Source organism: Ranitomeya variabilis, chromosome 3 (genome assembly GCF_051348905.1).
Source record: "Ranitomeya variabilis isolate aRanVar5 chromosome 3, aRanVar5.hap1, whole genome shotgun sequence".
Classification (NCBI taxonomy): domain Eukaryota; kingdom Metazoa; phylum Chordata; class Amphibia; order Anura; family Dendrobatidae; genus Ranitomeya; species Ranitomeya variabilis.
Window position 1 is genome coordinate 664,407,244 of NC_135234.1, and position 16,603 is coordinate 664,423,846.

Consider the following 16,603-nt stretch of genomic DNA (forward strand, 5'->3'; position numbering starts at 1 on the left):
GAGGAGGAGATGCCGTACTGAAGACTTCATTCCACTACACAATTGTTAAACCATAGCAAATAAATCTAGAATAAAATGGTCCTGATTAGAAGTATTAGTTAGTTCTTATCCCCTTCCCGACATGGATATTTTCAATTTTTGCGCATACGTTTTTTTCATCCCCTTTTTCCAAGATCTTTTTTATTTTTCCATCGACGTAGCTGTACGAGGGGACCAGATCCAATACAGAACTACAAATACAGATATCTATGGCTATACAGCAATATTAATTACCAATATGAACATAGGTATAAATTCATACATATCAAAGTACGGGTACGATAATAAATGACACATCATGTAATTTGTGAATCCTGTATACACAACAATCATTGACTGCATTTCAAAGTGCAAGTAGAACGATGAATGTCACATTATTCAAATGTCCGATGTAATCAACAACAATCAATACCCTTATTGTGCTCAAATGGCATACCAGCCACTAACCCCAATGCATGTTTCGCTTATACAACTTCCTCAGGGGGAGGTTTCCATTTTACCACCATTTTGCCAGTGATCATTGTTTGCCTTATACTAATAGTTTTAATTTGTTATAAATATGTTCCGATGTATAAAGTTTTATACATTAATAGAAGATATGCATAAACGTTTGAAAAAGTTTGGGGCAGGTGGCTGGTAAATACAGAAACGGTTCTGTAAGAGTGTTAGCCCAATATTCTCTTATAACATCTGACTACTTGTGCATGGGGAGAAAATGAAGCTACTCGCGCCTAGTCATTGGGGTAGCGAGTAGTCAGTACACCGTGAGCATCACCCTGCTATTCGACTGACATCATGCTGTGCGCACCTGCAGTAGAACAAGATGTCAGTCATTCCTCATTCAGATGGCCGTTTGTCGCGTACAAGTGCTATCCGGGGTTTTCACATATCATTCGTACCAGTGATCCTCTATGGGGACATTCACCAAGCAATCTGCTGAAAGTCACAAAAAATTGCGGACACCTGTCAGTCGGATCAAAATCGTCAATGCAAGTCTGTGAGTCCGTGAAAAAATTGTCCTGATCGCACTCAGATGACATCCAACTGCTGTCCGATTTTCAAAGGCTGTGAGAAAGGAGACGATGGAAAAACTTTTATTTTTTCCATGTACAAGAAAAACTCATTATATTCGGACCACACTATGATCAAACTGTAATCTGTCATGAATCCCAATGGCTAGGGATAGCAAGGGACAAGCAAAGTAATACAAAATATCGGACGAGTTCTAGGGTAATGGAACCTGGGCTGACCGCTGCCCTACGCCTGACAAACGCAACTAGAGATAGCCAGGGAGCGTGCCTACGTTGGTTCTAGACGCCACGCACCAGCCTAAGAGCTAACTAGTACTGCAGAGAAAATAAAGACCTCACTTGCCTCCAGAGGAATGAACCCCAAAAGGTATAGTTGCCCCCCACATGTATTGACGGTGAAATGAGAGGAAGGCACACACATAGAGATGATATATATAGGTTCAGCAAATTGAGGCCCGCTGTAAACTAGAAAGCAGAACGATACAAAAGGGGTCTGAGCGGTCAGCAAAAAACCCTAATCAAAAAACCATCCTGAGATTACAAGAACCCATGTGCCAACTCATGGCACATGGGGAGAACCTCAGTCCACTAGAGCTACCAGCTAGCATAGAGACATAATAAGCAAGCTGGACAAAAAAACCAACAACTGAAAATCAGCACTTAGCTTATCCTGAAAGATCTGGGAGCAGGTAGGCAGGAACCAAACAGAGCACATCTGAATACATTGATAGCCGGCAAGGGAATGACAGAAAGGCCAGGTAAAATAGGAAACACCCAGCCTCTGATGGACAGGTGGAAACCAAAGGCCGCAACCCACCAAAGTCACCCAGTACCAGCAGTAACCACCAGAGGGAGCCCACAAACAGAATCCACAACAGTAATCAAAATAATAATTGAGGCCTCAAGGAGCAGAGGCGTGGCTGTGTAGCGAGCACTGACTGCTCACTGCCCTGGTGCGACCTCTTCACTGTTAGCCAGTAGCTGCAGGGAGAATAGAACTTAATTTTTTCCCTGCTGCCTCACATGTTTAAATTGTATATTCCCACAGATTCCAGCACTTTGTACATAATGAAGGTAACTTGTCCTCAGTGGACCACCACTGACCCTCAATTAGCTGATTGGCAGGATGCCCAGTATTTTATCTCCAACCATGATCTATTGTTTTTGTCCAGGTAGGAGTAAATGTTGTATTCCTCATGTATAGTTGTAGAGGAGGGGTGCTGGGCTCGTTAGAGCCGCATACTGTGGACAAATATTGTACTCTGTATATCATTGTCCTTGTATTGAGTAATTTTGGAGGGGTTTTTCTTTAAAATCTCTCAGTTCCTTCGATTCTTCTTGGGATAAGTCAGGGTGGATGGTAACATACAATTTACACTCTGCTTATTTATAATCTTGTGGTTCTCACTCACACATAAAGGAGGTTGTACAGTAATGCCAGAGTGGAAAGTGGAATAGCATTTGCTTTAAATAACCAATATTTTTCCTCCTCACTGCGGTGAATCTCCTATCCAAGTACACTCGTGGTTATTATGAACAACATGACTTCCAGAGCGGAGGCATTTATAGACCTTTATGTGGCACCCTCACAGCAGTTTGTAAAACCAGCCCTTGTGCTGTCATTGGCTGCTAGTCCTTTTTATCAGAATTTATGGCTCAAGTCCTGTTTTATTTGGTAGGCTCAGGAATAGCGCCATGCCAGCCTGCAATGTTGGTGTTTGTCTGTGGGCACAATTTCCTGTTTTGTTTTTTGATGTATATTATTACTGATTTTATTTTTAACAAGGGAACATTTTGTATCATTGCACTTATGATGCGGCATTAACATAGTGCTTTTGTCTACCATAGTAAATACATTTTTTTCTGATATAGGAGTACAATAAATAGAGTATTTTGACCTCGGCTTTTGATGGGAATTTTTTTTCATGAGACATGTTGCTGGGAAAAAAAAGATAAATTGTAACCCTCAAGTGAATAACAAGGATGTCCTGCCATGCTCCTCTCCTATTATATGTTAATTTACAGTACATGCATTTCCTCTTATGGCCACAATTCATGTTAACTAACTGTCGAATAAACCTCTCCATACACAGGAATGCTTGTTTTGGCCGAGTGCTCGTGTGTTCTCTATTAGATTTGAGCGGATTTTTCAATATTCGGTTCTGATTATGTTCACCGGTGAATCAATGGGAGTAGAAATGAGCAAATATGTTCGTAAACGATCGTCAAGCATAAATTCGGCATGAATAGGGTACCAGTATAGCACGAATATCGATCGTTTCCAAACATATTCGCTCTACTCTACTCTCTATGAGAGAGCCTTCGCCAGATTTCTGACAGCGCCATATCAAGAGTGAGAACAAATGGATCAGTCTTTCGAAAGCCGACAAACCAGGTCCTTCCTTCCTCTGCATTGTTCGACAGTTGGCCGATTCTGCTGATACAGGAGGGTTCAGATGACTTTAGTAACATAGTTAGCAAGGCCAAAAAATACATTTGTCCATCCAGTTCAGCCTATATTCCGTCAGAATACATCCCCAGATCTATGTTCTTCTAAAGAACCTAATAACTGCAAGATACAATATTGTTATGCTCCAGGAAGACATCCAGTCCTCTCTTGAACCCCTCAACTGAGTTCACCATCACCACCTCCTCACTGCCCTAACAGTAAAGAATCCTCTTCTAAGTTGGTGGAAAAACCTTCTCTCCTCCAGACGCAGAGAATGCCCCCTTGTGGCCATCACCTTCCTTGGTATAAACAGATCCTCGGAGAGATATTTGTATTGTCCCCTTATATACCGTATTTTCCGGCGTATAAGACGACTTTTTAACCCCTAAAAATTGTCCCAAAAGTCGGGGGGTCGTCTTATATGCCGGGTACGGGTGCACAGAGCGATCCTGGATGGTTCCCAGGGTCTGAAGGAGAGGAGACTCTCCTTCAGGCCCTGGGATCCATATTCATGTAAAAAATAAAGAATAAAAATAAAAAATATGGATGACGTCGCGATCACGTGAGTGGTCGCATGACCGCGACGTCATCGCAGGTCCTTCACTCACTGCATTCTTAGGAACGGAGGCAGACGCTTACACCGGTGAGAGCCAGAGTCCGTCGGAGGGGTGAGTATATCCATATTTTTTATTTTTATTCTTTATTTTTTACATGAATATGGATCCCAGGGCCTGAAGGAGAGTCTCCTCCAGACCCTGGGAACCACACGCCGTATAAGATGACTGGGCGTATAAGATGACCCCCGTCTTATACGGCGGGTATATCCCAAATTCCATATTTTATATGGAAAAGTTGGGGGTCGTCTTATACGCCCAGTCGTCTTATACACCAGAAAATACGGTACTTATACATGGTTATTAGATCGCCCCTCAGTCGTCTTTTTTCTAGACTATATAATCCTAATTTTGGTAATCTCTCTGATTATTGTAGTTCCCCATCCCCTTTATTAATTATGTTGCCCTCCTTTGTACTCGCTCTAGTTCCATTATATCCTTCCTGAGCACCAATGCCCAAAGCTGTACACAGTACTCCATGTGCAGTCTAACCAAGGATTTGTACAGAGGCAGTATAATGCTCTCATCATGTGTATCCAGACCTCTTTTAATGCACCCCATGATCCTGTTTGCCTTGGTAGCCGCTGCCTGGCACTGGCTGCTCCAGGTAAGTTTATCATTAACTAGGATCACCAAGTCCTTCTCCATGTCAGATTTACCCAGTGGTTTCCCATTCAGTGTGTAATGGTGATATTTATTCTTTCTTCCCATGTGTATAACCTTACATTTATCATTGTTAAACCGTGTCTGCCACCTTTCGGCCCAAGTTTCCAACTTACCTAGATCCATCTGTAGCAGAATACTATCTTCTCTTGTATTGACTGCTTTACATTGTTTTGTATCATCTGCAAATATCGATATTTTACTGTGTAAACCTTCTACCAGATCGTTAATAAATATGTTGACGAGAATAGGTCCCAACACCAACCTCTGCGGTACCCCACTGGTCACAGCAACCCAGTTAGAGAATATACCATTTATAACCACCCTCTGCTTTCTATCACTAAGCCAGTTACTAACCCATTTACACATTTTCCCCCAGACCCAGCATTCTCATTTTGCGTACCAACCTCTTGTGTGGCACGGTATCAAATACTTTGGAAAAATCAAGATATACCACGTCCAATGACTCACCGTGGTCCAGCCTATAGCGTACCTGTTCATAAAAACTGATTAGATTGGTTTGACAGGAGCGATTCCTCATAAACCCATGCTGATATGGAGTTAAACAGTTATTCTCCTTGAGATAATCCAGAATAACATCCCTCAGAAACCCTTCAAATATTTTACCAACAATAGAGGTTAGACTTACTGGCCTATAATTTCCAGGTTTGCTTTTAGAGCCCTTTTTGAATATTGGGACCACATTTGCTATGTGGAACAGACCCCGTCTCTATAGAGTCCCTAAATATAAGAAATAATGGTTTGTCTATTACAATACTTAGTTCTCTTAGTACTCGTGGGTGTATGCCATCCGGACCTGGAGATTTATCTATTTTAATCTTTAGCTGGTTTCGCATCTCTTCTTGGGGTGCGAAATCGCATCCCATGACTTTAATTTAGTTTCAAAAAAGGTTTTATTGAAATTTCAACTTTAACATTCATAAAATGAAATTGCAATGTGAATGAACTCCCTCGCAGGGGAGTCTGTAATTGATTATTATAAGAACACATATTCCTTATAGAGACAAGGGTGGACAAGACAAAGACAACACAAGGGAAAAGACATAAAGGAAAGGAGAAATTGCATTTACTTTTCAATTTATAACAAACGTTATCCCCATAGAATCAAATTACTATGGGGACAGATGAAGAGTCTGACTCAAGTGCAAATTAGGATGCAGATCCATCCAAGGACCCCATATCTTAAAGAACTGTTCCCACCTATCATTTCTAGTGGCCTCAATGCGTTCATAGAACATAATGTTATTCATTCTTTCCTTAATCATATGGATCGACAACGCGGGGTTCCTCCATTTTGAGGCAATGTGAATTTTAGTAGCCATAAAGAGAAAAGAAACCAACTTAAATAGATCTTTAGGAAGAGCCGGGTGTCTCGCCCCCAGCAGGAAAACAGAGGCGTCCAGGTTGGTTTTTTTCCCCGCCAGTTGGTCAACCAGAAGGTTTATCTTTTGCCATAAGTTGGACACCACTGGGCAAGACCACCATATATGTTTCATGTCCCCAGGTAGGTTGCATCCCCGGAAGCATAAATTTGAGACACTGGGGAATATGCTATGAAGTTTAGTTGGCACTAGATAAGTCCTATGAAGGACCTTGATTGAGGTTTCCACTAGAGATGACTGATGACTACCCTTAGTTAGTGTGTCGCAACACCTCCTCCAGTTCTCCAACGTCAGCTCGACACCCAACTCCTCCTCCCACCGTCTCATGAAACCCAGCTTCTTCTTATCATGAGGTGGGCTCATAATAGAGTAGAGTAAAGATATTGTCCCCCTTCCCATTGGGTCTGAAAGGCATTTTTGTTCATAACCAGAAACAGGAACAGGCCGTTTACCATGAGTTAGGCCACCTACAAAGTGCAAAATCTGATTAATGTGCATTATTTCTCTAATCGGGGGTTCAAACTTCCTCACGAATTCTGCTCTGTCCATCAGGACACCAAAAGGGTCACACAAGTGTTTTATTGTTGTAATCCCTCTCAATATCCACCAAGTGAACGAACGTGGGTCCAGACCAGGAGTGAACATCGGGTTACCTAATATAGAGATTAGTGGGGAGGGATCTGATTGTAGTGAATATTTAAATCTAACTCGTCTCCACAAATTAAACGAGTGAGCAGTATAAGGTGCTGTTGTAAATAGTTGTTTGGGGATTTTTCCCGTGGACCACATGAGGCCTGGCAATGTGAGTGGCTTAATGAGATGTGACTCCAAATGAACCCACCTTGGTTTGTTATTTAGGGCGCATATACTTGTTAATTGTGCTACTTGTGCCGCTTTATAATATAGAGATAGATTTGGGAGTGAAACTCCACCATGTCTTCTATGGAGGAACATTAATTTTTGGGGGATTCTAGCCCTTTTATTCTGCCATATAAATTTGGATATCGTGGCGTGAAGACCTGAGAACGTTTTAGCTGAAATCGGTATTGGGAGAGATCTAAAAAGGTACAAAAACCGCGGGAGTGTCACCATTTTTATTGTGTGGATCCTACCTAGGCAAGATAGGTTTAGCGAAGCCCACCTAGATAAATCAGTGTGAAGATTCTGGATAAGTGGCGCGTAGTTCCATTTAAAGAGGTTAGCTCTGTTTGCTGTAATATTTATTCCCAAGTAGGTTAAATAATTATCCCTCTTTGTAAATTTAAATTGGGAGGTGATATTATCCTGAATAGTTTTGCTGGTATTAATAAAGAGAGCTTCCGATTTGTCTATATTAATTTTTAGCCCCGAAATGTCTTCAAATATATTAAGCAGAGATAAGAGATTGGGAATTGTTGTATGGGGATTGGTAATAGTCAAAAGGAGGTCATCAGCAAACAAGCTAACCTTGTATTGTTCGCCTAAGGGTACCTTCACACTGGTCGATTCTGCTACGATTACGACGCATTTGCGTCATATTCGACATCGCAGTACGAGCTCGTAGCCAGCGGTCACACTCTACGATGTTAACGCTTTTTCTGACGTAGTTGCGATGTGAACGTCACGCGTCGCAATTGTACGCTACCCTTCACACCGCCATAGTCCTACGACTCCGAGCGTGACGTATTACCAGCATGGGCGTGCTAAAACGTCACGCCCAATCAGGAGACAGGTATGCGGAAGCCCAACCCACGTAGTCGCATTACGAGCTCGTATGACCGCCGTCACATACTACAATTTCGACCGCCACAGCGGGACATTTACGACGAAAGAAAGTTCTGCTCTTTCTTTCACATCGTACGATGCTGGGCTGCGTCGCAAATCGTAACGCCATGTCACACTTTGCAACCTCGGAACGAGGACGGATAAACGTCACAAATCGAACGCTCGTTCAGACTTTGATTGCACAGTGTGAAGGGGCCCTAAGTTTGTTAATCCAGTAATATTCTGATTAGTTCTAATGGCTTCTGCCAAGGGCTCCATGGCCAGAGCAAATAACGCCGGGGAGAGTGGGCATCCCTGTCTGGTACCACGCTGAATAGATATGGGAGAAGGGCTCAATGTCGGGAGCTTCAGATATGCTGTGGGAAAGTCATAGAGTAATTTAATACATTCTATAAACTCCCGAGTGAAACCAAATTTGGATAGGACTTGGAAGAGATAGTTCCAGGAGAGTGAGTCGAAAGCCTTTTCAATGTCTAAGGCTAATATTAAAAGTTGTTCCCTGCGGGAGTTTGCTGTGTGGATAAGGTTTATATTACGTCTGATATTATCCGGGGCCTGTCTAGATGGGATGAACCCCACCTGGTCCCTGTGAATAAGAGAGGGCAATATGCGATTTATTCTACTTGTAATAATTGCAGTGAATATTTTTAAATCCACATTTAGTAAAGAAATAGGCCTAAAGTTCTTGGTCAGTAAATGATCTTTTTTTGGCTTAGGTAGAATTGTAACATGGGAAACCAGAAACTCTGGGGGCATTTTTGAGCCCTGAAGGAGGGCATCTCCAAATTTTTTGATGTGGGGTGAAAGAATTTCAGCAAATTTTTGATAATAAATGGCCGTGAGTCCATCAGGGCCGGGGGCCTTTCCCTTTTTCAACGCTTTGATAACTGATTGGATCTCTTCTATGGATATTTCTGAGTGAAGTTGTTTAGCCGTTGCATCTGTGATTTTAGGTAGGTGGAGATTTTGTAGAAATTGTTGAATCGGGTGAGGAGATAAGGGTTTGGGCTGGGTGTATAAGTTTTGGTAATATTCATGGAATGTTCTATATATATTATCTGGGTGAGACGAAATCCTTCCCGAACCATCTTTTATTGAAAAAATTGTGTTGATCATTTCCCTACAACGTAACTTACGGGCTAACAGTTTGCTCGGCTTGTTAGCGAATTTGTAAAATTTGGCTCGCGTCTAAGTCAAGGCCTTCTCTGTTCTAGTGGTGAGGATGGCATCTAATTGAGTTTTAGTCTCCTGAATTTTTTTGGAAAGGTAGAGAGAGGTGGACATCTGGTTGGCTTGTTCTAATTTTGCTAATTTATTTTCTAATCTGGTTTGTAGTTCAGTTCTCGTTTTTTTCCTTTGAGCAGCCAACTTAATTATTGAGCCCGTTATATATTTCTTGTGTGCCATCCAAATGGTTCCAGGGGACACATCACCAGAGGTGTTAAATTTAAAGTATTCGGTTAATTCGTCCCTAATTGTATTTGTGGTCACAGGGTCAGTAAGTAATGATTCGTTAAGTCTCCATCTATATAAGCTAGAGGTGGACACATTGAATTTGAATACTGAGAGTACAGCGTCATGGTCAGACCATGCTGAATGTACGTGGCGTGAGAATAGGACTGTAGGAAGTGAGGTGGTATTTGTCAGCTGAAGATCTATTCTGGAATATGTTTTGTGGGCGGGGGAGTAGTACGTATAACCTCTATTATTACCGTTCATCTCTCTCCATATGTCTGCCAGGTGATGGTCCATTAATAATCGGGAGATTTTTTTCCTCTCATTTTTAGTAATGTCAGTACGTCTTATAGCATTGCTGTCTAATGTGGGATTTATCGTGAAATTAAAATCTCCGCACCATATCAGGTGCTGGAAGGAGTAGTTATCCAGCTTGTTTAAAATGGACTTAAAGACCTGAACTTGAGATGAGGCTGGGAAGTAGCTATTTACTAAACAAAGTTTTTGCCCTTGTAATGTGCCTAGTAAGATTAAGAACCTACCCTCATCATCTGATATGGAATGTGTTATCTGTATTGGGAAATTGTTTTTGAGGAAAATTGCTACTCCTTTTGTTTTACTTGTGCCTGAAGATGTAAAAACCCGAGAGTAGTTCTGGTCAAAGTACTTTGGGCATGATGAGGTGGAGAAGTGTGTTTCCTGAAGACAAAGAACGTCAGGATTCTGTTTTTTATAGTCCAGGAAGGCTTTTTTACGTTTGGTGGGGGAATTAAACCCCCTTACATTATGGGAAAGGACCCTACACATAGATGGGCTGAGTTAGTGTTGCATATAAAGGCTTACCCCTAAGTTTTCTCCCAACCTTGAACATCTCCCGGTAACGATCCACCTGGAGTCCATGCAAAGTAGAGGATTTAGAGCAGACATCTACGAACCTACATAAAGCAAATACAATAGAAGGGGGAGGGAGGGAGACAAAACAAGACAACATAGAACAAACATTTATAATCAGATGGGCTAAGAGCCCATATAACTTAGTGAACTGGTGGTCCATATTATGTGGAAACGACCAGGCTTCACTAAAATGGGTAACGTGAGAATAACCCCTAATAAGTCCAGCCCCTTCGAATTGTTAAATATCACAGGTATCCCTAACAAAACAGTAACGAAACTTCATAATACTATAGGACCCCATGAAAATATTTGTACCGACTATCCATTTCAAATTGGGAGGGAGAGGGAAGAGTAGAAAGGGAGAAGAGTGGGAGAGGGAGGGGGTGGGAAAGAAGGAAGGAGTGAGAGGAAGGGGTAGGGGGGAAAGGGTGAAGGGGGAGAGGTAGTGGGGAAAAAGTGGGGGAGGTGTATGGGGAGGGGAGAAAGGAGAAATGTAAGTGAGCTCCTTGGGAGGTGTCAAAGTCCCCCAACTCCAACCGAACAACCTGTACCATACTTTCTTAGATGAGGTTCCACCCTCTTAGGTATTAAGCGCAGAGAGAAACAGTTATTAATACAGTTAAATGGGAACGCCGCATTGTTCAATATCTTTCAAATGATATTCGCACGTTGGCTTCTTGTAACTCTTGGGACCTCTTTCCACTCTCTACTTGGTCTGGGTTTCCTCTGAGACAGAGGTTGTGGATCAGCTGATATTTTGAAACCCAATTGCTCAATCACACGTCTTCCCTCCTCAAATGATCGACATGTAAAGTGCTTGTTATCGTGGGAGAAAGACAGGGCGAATGGAAAGCCCCATCTATATCTTATTTTGGCAGCTTGCAAAGCTGTAGTGAGTGGTCTGAACTCCCTGCGTCTGTTCAGAGTGGCAGGCGCTATGTCAGCATATAGATGAACTGAGTTTGGAACACCTGGGAGATTTGGAGAGTCTCGAGCTGCTGTTAAAATGAGGTCTCTGGTCTCTTCATAGTGTAATTTCAGGACTACATCCCTTGGAGCATTATCAAACCTTGGCTTGCCCAGTGCTCTATGTATTCTAGTGATGTGTAGTGTGTTCGGGTCTGCCTGTGGGAGAAGGGCAGAGAATAGGCTAGATGCAGTCTCTTTCAATGACACTATTGATTCAGGGAGACCCCTTATGCGAAGATTGCTTCTCCTTGATCGATTTTCATAGTCCTCACACTTAATTTCTAGCTCCTGAATGCGCTCCATTTGTTGTCTTATTTGTTCCTGATCTTCTTCAAGCGCATCTGCCACCGTATCCATTTTGTCCTCTAATGAGGAGGTGCGCTGTAGTATCTCCTGCATTTGTTCTGTGACTGATTTCATGGCAAGATTCAGCTCCTGTTTAAATGTCTCCTGTAGAGTTTTTATAAGAATAGCTGTGGGCACCACAGTGTCTTCCTGTGTCAGCCCCTCCTCGTCGTTCCCTGCGTTGTCCTGCCGCACGGCGAGGGGGTTAGTGATATCTGGTGCTGAAGCTGTGGCCACCATTTTGGAGTTGCCAGAATCTGACAGCAGATCTACTATTGAGCGACTTGCCGGCTGGGTGGAGCCTCCTTTCTTTGGCATGGTAGCGTGCCGGGGCCCAGGATAGGTAAGAGGAGCTCTAATGTCCTTTTTGCAATAGTCGGTGTGCTAATAGGGGTAGTTATGGACCTAACGGGGGGCGAAGCTCATAGCCGCCAAACCACCATCATCAAGCCTCGCGCCTGTGCCCCAAAGTATACTGATTGTAATGTTAGTATTCAGGATAGGCACCAAGTGACTGTGAGATTATCCTGCAAAGCGATTTTTAGATTATGCAGAACGTGAATAGAGGCAGCACGAAAAAGTACACTCAGGCCCAAAGATCGACTACAGCGACCTATCTGAATGAAAAATAAATTGTATTTCCTTTATGCTGCCACCATGTGGCGTAGTAGCACCACAAATATCCTTTGTATAGCTGGCTGTCATAGGCTGCATTCATAGAGGAGAATTTCAGCAATGGCAGTGTGCCAGATAGCACAGTTTGATCAGTATACGTTGCTCTTGATCTAAGTTGGGACCACACTACACCTCCAATAAAAACGAAAAAGAAGGAAAAAAGAAAAAAAAAAAAACTAAATAAAATGAAATTATATTTTAGGGAAGACTTGAGCACTGATGATCAAGGCAGGGGGCATAAAGTCTCCCAATGCTTTAATATGAGTTTATGCAGTATGATGCTGTTAGCATTGAGGGTGATGAGGTCTCTGCGCCCCGCGAGGAGCCCAAGATGGCGTCGGGTTCGGCGGGAAATCCCCAGGTCCGTCTCCTCTCCTCAGAGACGCTCCACCACACCAGGACAGCCGCCGGGCTGATAAGGGTTCAGGGCGCCGCCGAGGATGGTAAGCCTGCACAGCGGCGTCACCGACAAGTGCGACCGGGCTCCTCCGCAGGCACTCCGGGCAGGACGCAGTAGCTGGGACACAGTGGTGACGGATCTCCTTCCACCCAGCGGACTATAGCGATCACCAAGCCCCGAGGGACCCCAGCGCTGAGAAGCGATAAGCTGCAGGAGCGGTGAGCTGGGGCGAGGGAGCGCGTCCGGGGGGAGCGCAGATAGTACCTCTTTGAAGCCGACGAGACACTCTGTATGCAGGGCCCACAAGTTGTTTAAGATGGCGGCGTCTCCTTTCTCTCTCCCTCCTCCCTCCGGAGTTTATGGATCCCAAGCTGAGGTGTGGCACACCATTCACTGTCAACTTCTTCCAGGGACAGCCACAACATGAAATTCCTTCCAAGAAGTTAGTTTTGACTCTGTGGGGTCTGAAAAATCGGTATTAAACCGGAGCCAGGCAGGAGCTCCTAAGAAGTGCGACCGTTCCTTCCAGCAGCCAGGCCACGCCCCCCCCATGACTTTAATTTAATGTGAATTGTTCATATTTCTGTTTTTGTTGAGTGTTTAAACTATTCATATTCCTTGGAATATCCCATCATAATAAACAGATTATATTGCAGGCAGTTTATGACTGCTGATCACCTTGCTGATTTTGCTGCAGTCTTTAAACCACTGGGGCTGGATTCTAAAAAAAAATTATTAAAAAACTTACAATTTTTGTAGATATAAAACTGATTTGAAATTTCAGGACTAGACTAACCAACGGATCATCTAGTGGGCCCACCTCATACCGAAACAGGCCCCAAAACGGCAGCAGAAAACATCCGTACTTGAAGTTGAATTGGAGCCCATCCCTTACAGCTTCACAATGGGAATAATGAGGCAGGCACAACAATCCTGCCTAATATTTAGATCTAACCTTGGACTAGGCAGTCTGAAAGTGCACCGCATTTACCACAGTAGATGATGCTTGATGAAACAGTTTTGTAGATCTTTAATCTAACCTATTGGATGGCTTAACCTGTTATTGGTTAACTTAGTTTATGTAAATATTTTGGACAGAAAATTTGTCTCAATTTTGGTATTTCAATCCACACCCCTTTACACAAGTCACACTCCTTTCTACTGAGCTACACCTAATGGATCATTATAAAAATAGCTAATAATTGTGTTGCATTCATTTGTGCCTTTTCTGTGTTTTTTTTCATAGAAAATCTCTCTCATTGGGTGCCAATTCATTTCTGTTAGAGGGCCCAAGGTGCCCAGTCTTACAGTGAACGATCTATACTAATCCAGTAATGGAAGATAATAGGGGATAGCATTGCCCGAAACTTTGAAAACTCAACCACTAGGCTCTCATAGTAGTGAGGAAGCCATGAAAATCATTTCTCTGCCATGTTCAGCTGACGGCCACGTTCAGTATTTGGTCAGTAGTTTAAATCAGTGTTTATAAGCCAAAACTGGGATTGGAACAATCAGAGGAAAAGTATAATAGAAACACGTCACCATTTCTGTATTTTTAAGTTACTTCTTGTTTTAGTTTACAAATACTGATGTAAAAAACTGACCAAATACTGACTGTGTGAACATGGCCATATCCAGAAACAAGACACCAATACTATGTACCTATATGTATATGTACATATATATCTATATGTACCTGCAGCATAACACATATCAAGAAGTACAAAGCAAATAGTTGGGATAAGACCACATCTTAGTACATGTAAAAGGAAATACTCAGATGGTACTAGTATAGAGACCATAGTAAATATCCAGAAATGTTGGTGTGTAGCACAGCTATCAGTAAAAACTACAACATACGGTAGTTATTTCTTCTGGTTCAGTTCTGTTGGCATCCTTCAGTGCAGGGTATAGAAACCATAACCATCACATGGTTTAATTTCTCCTTTTTTATCTAAATAGTCAGACTATTTTTGCTTTCAGTTATTCAATAATATTGTCTCCCACAGAAAAATACCAATGTATAAAAGTTCTAAAAGATATTAGTGAAACATCATCAGGCTATGTTCACACTTCCATTTACACATTCCTTTTATCTGTTCCCTTTTAGGAACAGACACATGAAATTAGTTCCTAAAATGGATCCCATACATAACTGATGCAGACGGAAGCAGAGGGACCACATTTATTATTACGGGATTCTTTTATGTGTACATTCTTAGAACATAAGAAAAAGCTCAAATTGAAGAACCATCTCTGTCTTCCATTCAGAAATCGGGCACACAACGGAACCCAGATGGATCCTATAACAATCAATGTGATACCACTGCTTCCATTTTCATCAATTACGCAAACTATTTTTCCACGTACGATAAAAAACAGACCAATTATTTTGATCAGAGTTTGATCAGGGCATGCTCCGAGGATCATCGGTTTTCTTGTAAGTTGAGAATTTAAAAAAAGAAAAGCTTCTCCACTTTCTCCTTTCTGACAGTCCATGCTGTCTGAGTGTGGTTCAGTTTTTTTGACGAACCCATTGACTTGCATTGCTGATTTTGATTCAACCCATGGATCAAAATTGGACACGTCTCCGTGATTTTCCGCAGAGAACTCTGTCCACAAAAAATCACGTACATAGAAATAGCCCCATAGACTATCACAGGTAAGAGTTCTATCCGTGAAAACATATGAGCCAGCTCTTTTGGACATTATCTGTAATTCCTTTTTGAGGAGTCAACAAATGGAATGTCTGCATGGAAGTGTGAATGTAGCCTTATATTACAGAAACAGATTTGGGCCTGTTTTCCCTTTGATTTTAGTTTTTGTGTTCTATTTTTTTTTTTAGGAGAAGCATGAAGAGGAAAGCAGTTTTCACTTGTCCCTTTAATGGCGACTGTAGAATAACCAAAGATAATAGACGGCACTGCCAGTCCTGTCGACTGAAGCGCTGCATTGATACAGGAATGATGAAGGAATGTAAGTAAAAGCTACGTAGTCTGACGACACGTTTTTGGGAGATGGGAACTGGTGGAGTAGGAAATATGACCTCGTTATTGTGACTGACGTGACATTGCTATGTGTTAATGTTCGTGGATTGGTACACGCCGTTGTTTCAGAAGACTTTGTTCTCAAAATAACAGTTGAAAGTAGAAACTTTAGTTTTAATTGTAGAAAGCCAATGATGACCCTTGAATGCTTTCCCCGAGCTTTACTGTTAACAAGCAAGATTGAGCAATGCGAAAAGCACTGCATTCAATACAAACTTGAAACTAAAAGATGTATACGGCATGGAGTAGAGGTGATTTCTACTTGACGTCGTAAGCAAACATTTTGTTTGTGAAGATAAAAGAAAACATTTCAAGGTCAGGCTAAGGAAGAACATATGAGGTAAAACACAGGATATGCAGTTTTTTTTTATATAAATATATACAATATCTAAAATATAAAGTATTGTGTCAGCACGTGATCTGATTTGTTAGCATACCAGTTCATTAGCAAAAACACATCCATGACCTTACGGTAGATTTCATTCACTGAAACAGTTTCCGTCAAGTTAATCAGTAAACCTAGTTATAAAGTGCTCATTTGTTAAGGACAGTAATCTAGACAGATAAAAATAGAGACTGACATGGAAAGTTTTTCTTTGCCAAAAAGTCACGTTTTGGATGTTTCGTAATTGTTAATACCTGTATTTAAGTGAAAAGCAGAATTTACTGTAAATTCCAACATTTGTAAACAAATTTAACTTCTTAATTCGACATGAAAAGTTTAGTAAATATTTTGCTATATTTTTATTATTGATTTTTTTGCATAGCTGTCCATCAATGAAATCACTGCACCATCGCTAAGCCAGAGGGAGCTATGGAGGCAATGTTGTGTCTATACCTGCTATAATTGTATAA

At 41.9% G+C, this 16,603-nt stretch overlaps 1 protein-coding gene across 4 annotated transcripts in view; it reads left to right on the top strand.

The window, feature by feature from the left end:
- Positions 1–16,603, top strand: part of VDR (vitamin D receptor) — a 194,086-nt gene that overhangs the window by 115,752 nt on the left and 61,731 nt on the right. For all 4 annotated transcript variants that reach the window (XM_077297888.1, XM_077297886.1, XM_077297889.1 and 1 more), the window contains one exon: positions 15,547–15,677. In XM_077297888.1, the coding sequence (XP_077154003.1) occupies positions 15,547–15,677 (131 nt within the window). The remainder of the gene's footprint in view (positions 1–15,546; positions 15,678–16,603) is intronic.